We start from the raw sequence: 10,267 nt of genomic DNA on the forward strand, positions 1-10,267 counted from the left end.
TGCCCAAGTTCAGCTGGATAAGGCACAAGCCGATTGATACTCCTAGCACACCCAGCATACGCTGTTCCTTGAGCACTTCACAAGAAAAGAAGGCATGCGCCCTAGCTTGTCCCACTCCGCAGCGCAAACGCTAACGTGTCTCGGAAGCTCTATGCACTTCCAGCCAACTAGACAACCAGAGCAAGGAGACCGCAGCTTGCCAAGGCTGGAACTCAGACGTGCTCCCAAGCTTTGAAGTATGGGGGCAAAACACAGACTGTCTGATTTTTGGTCGTCTTCACCGTCGTCCTGGCCCCACCATTCTCTCATGCTCGTGCTAGGCCTCCGGAATGGCACGTCTGTACACATCTTCGCTTCTTTATCATCATTGATTCGCTTTTCTTCGTCACGTTCCATTCATTTCTTCTGGCATCTTCGTCTTCTTTAACAACTCATCCTCCATAACAAGCACCAATTATGTGAGATATTGACATTAAAGAGCATTGATGCTAGGGTCCCAAGAGCTAATTATACACTAACGCACTCGTGAGTCTACTTGCTTATTGTCGAAATCGAACCGTGAGTCTGAGTAAGCCTGGGCAAGCAATGTTTTAGTGAACTTGAGTTTAAGTGAGCTTGGTTGAAAAAAAGTCACGGTTTCGCCTAAAGGGTGAAGCAATGAATGCGATAGCAACATATTTCAACAATTTACAAAGCAAGGCTAGCATTTTTAGGAGCAATATCAATTGCAATAAGCATGCACTTGCTAAGTAACCAAGTTTCCTGCAGCACAGCCACTGTAGATGACCACAACAAGGCTTGTGCGTAGTGACTGCATTGATGAGAAGCGCCTCCCGTGGGCAGCGCGTGCTGGTACTAATGTCTATATGTCGTGTGTCGCCGCTGGTGGCAGTTTGCTATGTGTAGAGCGCATCTAGGTATATGTGAACAGCGGCTGCAGAGACACCTTTGGCGCCTTTTTTTTTTATGTGTTGAGAGCGTAGCCTGTAGAAGCTCCTGTCTGCTGTGGAGGAAAGAGCCGTGCGCTGATTGTTGCCACAATAGCGCGGCAACAATGAGCTTTTGTAAAGTAGCAACGCATTCTTCCGCTGTCTCACCTATGTGCTGAGCATGACACTGAGCCATTGCCGAGCCAGGATGACGCTGACTGAACGTTTGAAATGACCCCAAAGCAAGACGATTGCACATTCATATGTGTCATTTGTCTAGCTGATATCATCTGCAGTAAAGGTGCTAGCAGTAGAAGCGGTAGCATAGCCAGACTGCAAGTCCACTGGCTTCAGGGCAGAGAAAATCTGATGTCCCTCCATGCCTAGGGAGATAAGCAGGATCGCTTTTCTGTGTTCAGCTGGAAGCACTGAAGCATGAGAAGCCTCCATGTAAGTCTGAAATGCCTGCTTTCACCAGTCCCACAGGACAGCAAGATGACCAGGCAAACGCAGGAAAAGTGGGGGTGGTTGCAATGCTGAAATACTCACTGGGGTGATCGAGCGGAAATCCCCAGTAAGCTTGCTCTTGCATCGCGTGAAAACCTGATTGCCAATATGCTCTATTTGAAACACAGAGAGAAACGGTGCATCGGATGCATGAACACCATCTTTAATGTCTCCATGCGCCCATGGTCACGTTCTTTTATATACATTAAGTTTTGCTCCTTAGTGGACACATTGACGTATTGACGTGCTGCGGTGGAATGAAGTCTGTGCATGGCATTGGTTGTTGTAAACTCTACTTGAGCACCTACTGCAATTACAATTGTAAGGTGCTCTCGATCTGTGTGTAAGGCCTACATGCACTACATAGCAGCACAGTTTGCTGATTCTGAGCCTGTTGCTAGTGATAATTATGAATAATAGCTCAGCCCAATGTAACGGGTGTCTGACTTCTTGCCAGACATGACTAAACACGGTCTGCTGCTTCAAGCACTTGTGAGGTTCTGCAGTAGAATACATAACTGCCACGTGAACTGCCACATGGTTTCGATTTCGGCACAAGCTCTGATTGCTATACTATGCATCCACCAGGATTTTTCACTGTCAGACGACACATGATCCTTAGCTCACGATGCCATAACTGATCGCGCATTTTCTGTGAAATGGGCTCTTCAACGGTATCGCATAAAAATCCTTCTGTCCTTGTGTCATGGCTCACCAATGAATGAGAAAAATGCCCAGCTAAGTGAGTCTGCCTGTCCTCTGTCTTAAGATTGTAGGCATGTTCCCAAGAAAGTCATTATACATCGTTAAGCTGGCTGATTGAAATTTTCCCGCAAAAGATGTAGTATGGAGCCAACAACTCCACGACAGCATAAGCGGTGCAGGGGTGTAGGCGAAAAATGTTTTCGAGGGGGAGCACGGGCCCGGTGTGTCACCGCTAGCTACTCCACTGAAGCAGCATAACTACCAGCCTCACCGCAGTTCGTTCTTGCACTGGGTTTCACCCTTTGTTAGAGAGAGTCAGCCACTGCAACAGCCACCCTCCCAAGGGAGCCAGCTGCCTAGAGGTGCTATTTGCAAGTCCTAACTAGTCTACATGACAAGGCGTGTTCACAGTTCAAGGAGCCCTCCCTCCACACATTACCAAGCAATGCCCGTTTTGAGAATACCACAATGGGTGGAGTAGATGAGCCATCTTCACAAGGTAGCAGGAACACTGTGATTGCTGCATAAGATGCCTATTCTGAAGGTGACAGTATTTGAAAGCAAATGAATAAATTACTTCCTTAATAGCTAGACCACTTCTGAAACCTTATGCATTCTCGCCTTTATTACTTGCAAAGCGAAAGCAGGGGGCGAACTAATATGTGACATTTGCATATATGACGAGATGCAGAGCCTAATTTTCGAACCAAGTCCTGAGCTGGAGACCAACGTAACATATGATTTAACACTTTTTGGTGTGGCCCTGAACACCACCATAAATCCAGGCCCACGGTCACGCGCTAGTGACGGCGAGATTTCCGCAGGTACTTCACAGGGTTAGCCCGTAGCACGTGCGAAACAACGCTCGGCTGCACGCAAACAAACGAGTGATCCGCAGAGCTATCGCACTGCTGGCCCGTCAAGAGAAAGTTGGCGGAGAGGCGCGTGCCAAGTTCGGTCGGCTATTAGGCTGGCATCTAGCGAAGGGAAGCGATTGCGCAATCGCTATAAAACGCATCGCCAACTCATGGCCGTGCGAAACCTCGTCAGTCAAGACAGCCCAGCAGGGTGCCGTGAACACCAAACGCCGTGAATCGACGGAAACGCACAGAATTCAACTCGGGCACGTCGTTGTTTCCAAACAGATGCGAGCGCTAGACGGTCGGCGTGGAACTCGTATCCGCGATCACTGCGAGAGGGCTGAACGAGGCAGCCGGAGACGCCGCACCTGTCACTTTCGCATCGTTCCCGAATATTCAGGGCCACGTTAATTCATCGAAAGGACCAACGCGCTGATGGCAGCGGAAGGCGGAACCGTTTTTTTTTTTTTTTTTAGTCAGAATGGGTGGACAGGGAGATTTTTTTTCTGCGCGTCCGTAGCGCAAAACCAACAAACCTAGATGCAACTACGCGAGGCACGATTTAAATACGACTATTCAAGCAAAATAACCACGGACTGCGCTGTAACCGCGTTATATGCACGCCAGTGGTTCGTACAATTTAACACGCAGGTGCGCCTACGCGTCAAGGACTCCGTGGAGTCCCACGGACAGGCGAAAGCGATTGGAACGAAAACAACTATCGCGCTGCGACTGTAACCATGCTGCTACAGAGTTGCACGACTGCCCTCACTCTACGGTGCCTTCTGCTACTGACGCGACGAGTCCTGCGGTATGACACCTCGACAAACGCGAGCTTCCGACAGAACAGAATGGGTTGCTTACCTGTCTGGGAGAACTCGTCGGGGGTCTTGCCTCCGGCCATGAGCCATTTGCACCAGTCTATAGTGTCCCATATGTCGATGGGCTTGCGAGGGTCCAGAATGATGTCCAGCAGTTCGTTCAGCTGCCTCGGGTTGTTTGTTCTTGCGCATTCTGATTGAAAATATGCAGCCGCTCCTTTCTTTCCCTTCTTAATTAACACTTCGGCGGCCATTTTACATTTCCATTTGCCATCCAGAGTTGCCAGACGCTTTCTGAAGGACGTCCACAAACGGAGTGTCGGCAGCGTCAGTTTCGGTTCCATGCAGCGGCGAAGGCGGGGCCACCGAAGCTGTGCCGTCGTCTCGCCGAGTGCTACTAGCCGCCATTGGTTGTTTGTTTGCTTGTTCCCTGGCATGTTGGCTCATACCCACTCAGGGGGATTGGCCAAGAAAGTGTACTGCAGTTTTTCTGTGACCATTTTACCTATGCGTAATGAATTGGTATTATAATATGGCTAATGTAAAAAATAACATAAAAAGAGCAAACGAAAAAAAAGTCAAGTTGAGCAATTTTGAGATGTGAGGCGTTATTATTACCACTCAGCTGCGTTTACTTCACTCTGCCCTGGGGCGTGATAAATAATAATTTGTTGATTGGAGATCACAAAGGTATACGCTTGGTTGCCTGAATATAATCGCAAACGGCATTGAAAGCATCCCTGTGGCAATGTCCCAAAACTGAGGCACCAAAGCTTAGCGCCGCTTCCGCCGTCAATCTAACGCCTGTTTTCAGAAATGGCATAACTAGTAACATTTTTCGAAGTATAGCGTAGCGGCGACAATACAAAAAATAATGATCTAGTGATTCCATTTCTTCGCAGAATGCGCAGAGGGGTGATGTTGTTTGACCAGCTCTGTGTAGATACAGGTTTAGGGGGGGGGGGGGGACACGACATCGAAATTTAATAATTAAGACTTCGAGCTTTCTGGACTGGCTCCAGTGGGGTTGCCATGGAAACATGAGGTGGTTATATTCTGTCCATGTAGTTACTTTTTCTATCGTATCAGTGGAGATTGCTGATTTTCGATATCTTATTGCCGTAATATATTCAACATCTGGCAGTATGGACAAAACTGGCCCATCAAGTGCGGCTCGTGCTAAGGAATCGGCCAATTCATTTAATCTTAATCCACAGTGTCCCGGAACCCATAGTAACCTCAGAAGTCTCAACTGCGGGGGTACTAATGTTTTGAATGTGCTTAGAATTCGAGAGTTCTCTGAAGCTGTCAGAGCTGCACAAACTGAAAGAGAATCCGTCATTATGATTGCGTTGTTTTGATTTGATGGAAGTTTTCAAAGAGCTAAAATAATCAAAAACTGGAGTAAAATCAGGCAGTCTCACTGAAAAGGACCAGTCAAGCGAATCAGAGGCAATGCCTACATCTGCCTTTTGGTTATTTATGGAAGCATCTGTACCTATTATATTTTTAGTTTCTGCATGCTCCAAGTAATCTAATATTATGTTATTTAAAAATTTGAGAGATTGTAACTTGACGTTTTGGGGGAATGTATCATCATACACAATATTAACATGACAATTCGAGTCATTAGTCTCAATTACATTTCTTATGTTCACATTTATACTTTGTAGATTCTTTTGTACAAACATTATCTGAGGTGTGTGAAACCGTGGCCAATGAGCAAGAAAGAAGGCATCTGGGTTTGCAATAAAAGCATATTGAGATCTTCTTGCCGGTAAGCTATAAAATTTTAAAAATGCGTGTACGGTCAAAATTCGAAATCGACAAAGTAGTGTAGGCAGGCGCGCTTCCTGGTACAGTACGTTGATAGCCACAAATCTAGGGAGTCCCAGACACATTCGTAGTGCTTCTCGCTCCAAGACAACTAGAGGTTTCGTTTTATAAGCAGGACCACCCGAGAATAATATGCAGCCGAATTCCATGATGGGGCGCATATACATCTTGTACAACGTTATCAAGGTGTGCCTCCGTAACCCATATTTCCGGTTACTTAGCTTGTGTAGTAAGCCTGAAGCCCGCTGAGCTTTGGTAGTTATATACTCTATGTGTGGACTCCAGTTAAGTTTGTCATTATAAATGATTCCCAAATATTTTATAGAGTCTACTTCCTGTTTATATAGAATTGAAATTGAAATAGGCTCTGCAAGCGGAAACGCCTTGAGCGCACTTTTGTTGACATTTAACGATAACGAAATCGACTGCAACTAAATTTCTAACATGTTATTATATCTTTGTAATTTAAGTGTAGTGAGTAAATGTCACAGTCAGCAGCAAAGAATGCGATGTCATCAGCATAAAAGTAGGTAGTAACTTCTTGATCTGTTGGAATTGTGCTCATTAAAGCATTAAATAACACTGGAGATAAGACTGCTCCTTGGGGAACTCCGCGCGTTTGTTTAAATCTAGATGAGGAACATCCATCCTTGACGCAGTAGAATTCTCTTGATTTTAAGAATTCTGCCACCCATCCAATAAAATATTGTGGGAAATTCAATCTCTTTAGCGTATTTAACAATATGAAGTGCTCCACGCTGTCATACGCCTTAGCTATGTCAAGCGTTACTAAAGCAGCGTATTACCTTCTTTTTCACGCGAGCTGTATTCGGCTTTCTAAATCAGCATGGGCACACCAAATAGAGAAACCACTATACGAAAGCCGATTTGGTTCGGTTTTATTACTAGATTGTCTGCCATCCAGGTACTTACTCGACTATGTAGGACCCTCTCTACTAGTTTGACCATGTTAGATGTTAGAGAGATTGGTCTGATATTATCGATTGTTAATCCTACACCCGGATTTTTTAGTATAGGAATCACCTTTGCTAACCTCCAATCCTGTGGCACCCATGAGTTTTTTAAGGAGTAGTTAATAACATTGGCGACGTCTCGAGGCGGTAAATTGAACAGAATTTTAATCATGGGTACTGTGATTCCATCTGGGCCAGGAGACGCCATTGCAGCCCGTACGAAGGCACTTCTTTTTTCTTGCACATTGAGAAACATGATATTGGTGTTGCCGTTTTGCGGAGCAAATCAATGCGTCACTGGGGAATGTGAAGTAACGCGGTGCGTGTGCTCTGACCTCCCTCTTGACGTCTTTCATGGTTTCGCTCTTTGTTTCGATCGACCTTTATTGAAATTTTCGTGGCACTCAATTAGGTGGGCGGAAAAGGTCAATTATAGTTCGATTGCTCTAAATTTAGGTGACAAATATTTTATAGTTTCAGAATAATGCGCACAAGTATATCATCGATACAAGGAAGTGCGATATTTCAAGAGTTGAATTCACATGTCTGCAAAAACTATTGCAGTGTTCTAACGTATATCTCGTCTTCAAAGCAGTTATACAAACATGGCGGTTATGACGAGTTTGCTGGCTCGCAGCCGCAGTGGTGGTCTAGTGGCTAAGGTACTCGGCTGCTAAGCCGCAGCTCGCGGGATCGAATCCCGGCTACATTTTCGATGGAGGCGAAAATGCTGTAGGCCCGTGTGCTCAGATTTGGGTGCACGTTAAAGGACCGCAATTAAGTGTTCGAAATTTTCGGCGCCCTTCACTACGGTGTCTCTCGTAATCAAACGGTAGTTTTGGGACGTTAAACACCACATATCAATCAATCAAATGTTTGACCACCACCACCACGTCCGTTCCGCATGCGTTCGTATACATTTTTGCGCATCGTGCAGACGCCACTCCTCACAAATAAACTATTGTTTTCCGCAATATTTCAGCACTAATTATAAATAGGCCCATTTATCCTCCCACGTCTGACTAAATCTGCATGCGGAACAACCAAGGAAGATTAAATGGGCACACCGCTAGTCGACGAGGGCACATTCAGCATAGCTTGCAGATATGAAGAGAACGCCGCTGTGGGCACGTCATGCACTCGATTGTGACCTTGTGTGTGCACGATGTGCTCATGCGTTTGCGCCATGTGATCCTCTCACTCACGTACCGGAGCGGGCAGGGAATGGATTTGGCTTGCGAAGGCTACACGGGGCAAGCGAAGGACACGGGTTTGAAGCTTGCCTCCTCGCATCGTGGTTGAGCACTGCTTCAAAGCATACGCCTTTTCAGCTTCTAAAGGAGTGATTAGAAAAATTCTTGTGGCGCAATCATATTTATTGGGCATACAACGATTTCCATGCAGCGTTATTAACTAAAATTCATTATGTCACCCGGTGAGGAACCCTTTAAACGCTGCAGCTGTCAGAGAGATGGTGACAGGTTGCGTTGCCATGCCGGCAGCGTCCGGCGCAGCGCGGATACAAGACTTATGACGAGATTCCATTCCAAGTATGCTTATCCTGGCTCAGTAAGCTTTCGAGTTTGTGTCACGTGATGGCCGCATACTACGATTCCGGTTATATAGTATAGTCCACAATCAAACGATTCGCTGGTAGCCATTTCATGAATGCTTATCTAGACTGGATCACGAGAAAGACAGCCATTTTTGTTGAGTCAGACAACATTTGCTTCTGGAAGGTCAGGTCTTAGTGCGGTGATCCATCCAAGAGACGTTTGGTGCCACTGGTGAGCGTAACCCACTGTGGCATAACCTCACTACATAAGAAAAAAAATGCAGGTGGGAAACATGGACCAGCAGACAATAAACGAAAACTAAAATAATAAAAGAGTGGCAAGCAAATCGAAACGTGCCCAGCGTTTCTAATGCACAAGTGACGCACGAAACGTGCTCACAGGTACTGATGAACGTGAATAATCGTCTCATTTGTTACTTCGCTGTGTCTGAAAAGCGCACCTTTTTCGCAAACGGAGGCTGTGCAACGAGTGCAGTGACCTTTGTGCGCCCGGTAACTACAAAAGAATCGTTCCAGTGAGCGCCCAAAGCCAGCCAAGACGTACAATCCTCCCCACCGCGATAGTAGGGTGGGTAAGGGCGCACGAGTGAGCGTAAACCTACCCTCTCTCCGCGGCATAAAGTGCGCGTGGGAGATGAGAGCGCGCGCCACCGCGTCGTGACGATGTGGCAACGCGTGCTCATTGCACCATCTTGCTGGTAGTGCTGAAAACATGGTAACTTTCCCCTCCCCCCACGATGCCCATCACCAGCGGTAAGTGGTAGATATAAATAGCTTGCAATTCGAACGTTGAGGGACGAGCTGCTCGGTAGCTCAGTGGTTAATGCAACGCACTCACACGTCTCAGGGGTTCCACGTTCGATTCCGCGCGCCAGAGTCTTTTCCTGCATTATTTTTCTTTCTAGCGTTTTCACACACACACACACACACACACACACACACACACACACACACACACACATATATATATATATATATATATATATATATATATATATATATATATATATATATATATATATATATATATATATATATATACGGTGAGTCACGGTCACATCGGTGGCGAAATCCAACCGAGAGTGTCCATATGACTGTTATCGCAATAAAAGTATACATTGTCGTGTTCTGGATATCGTTGAAGGGCAAGCCGCTTAGACGGAACAAGAATGGCATTGTGCATGGTACTGCAGTGATGAAAAGCTTGCGTCATTCGGGTCAACTTCCAATGTGCGTACACACTGTGCGTATGGGTTGTCTATGTAATAAAAAAGAAAAAAAAATGTTGCTGTAGAGCAGTTGAAACATATAGTTCCTTCCTTCATGTTAATTCCTGTGGTTACTACTGCAGTAGAACAATGTAAGCAGCTTCTCATGCCACTCTTCCCGTTATATGAAACATCGCAAGTTATTGATATACACTATCGGCAAAGAGAAAAAATGGAAAAACACCAATTTCTTGCAATAATTATTTAATGTGCAACTGCGTTACTTGACCATTTGTCGTTTTGGACACGCTACATGCTATACTGTCCTTTTTTTTTACGTTGAGAGAAAAGTATATTGCAATCTCACAGGGTGAGCACTGCAGGAGTTTATCCAGAACTTGCCTTTAATTGTTTTTTTTTTGGAGGGGGGCATCAGAATGCGGGGACGTTTGATGAGTACCTGTCTGTTAGACGGGAGAGAGTAAAGGCTTAAATTTGGAGGGGGCAGTGGGTGTAGGAATCTTTCTGGGCACGTGTTGGTGCCAGAGTATGTATGAGTCATTAGAAACCAGTTTATCATCTAGCATCGGAAAAACATGTACATGTTTTATAGTAGCAAACATAAAATGGTCGTTAACTACCCCCTGCGTTGGTAAAATACAAGCAATGCGTGCAATTAACACAAAGTATATATATATATATATATATATATATATATATATATATATATATATATATATATATATATATATATATATATATATATATTGTAACAGACTAGAAAAAGGTAGAGAAGAGAAGCAGAGGAAGACGAAGAGTCTTGGCACGATCGCAGTGTGCTGCCGCAAACG

The 10,267-nt window shown here is 45.3% G+C and overlaps 1 protein-coding gene across 4 annotated transcripts in view; it reads right to left on the bottom strand.

The window, feature by feature from the left end:
* The window catches only part of LOC119178514 (Ubr3 ubiquitin ligase), a 155,701-nt gene extending 151,517 nt beyond the window's left edge, over window positions 1-4,184 (bottom strand). For 2 of the 4 annotated variants that reach the window (XM_075883514.1, XM_037429722.2), the window contains exon 1: window positions 3,866-4,184. In XM_075883514.1, the coding sequence (XP_075739629.1) occupies window positions 3,866-4,166 (301 nt within the window). In that variant the 5' untranslated portion in view covers window positions 4,167-4,184. The remainder of the gene's footprint in view (window positions 1-3,865) is intronic. The other 2 variants (XM_037429720.2, XM_037429721.2) reach the window with 2 other exon arrangements.
* Between the last annotated feature and the right edge of the window lie 6,083 nt (window positions 4,185-10,267).

The sequence above is a fragment of the Rhipicephalus microplus genome, unplaced genomic scaffold (assembly GCF_043290135.1).
Source record: "Rhipicephalus microplus isolate Deutch F79 unplaced genomic scaffold, USDA_Rmic scaffold_18, whole genome shotgun sequence".
NCBI lineage: Eukaryota > Metazoa > Arthropoda > Arachnida > Ixodida > Ixodidae > Rhipicephalus > Rhipicephalus microplus.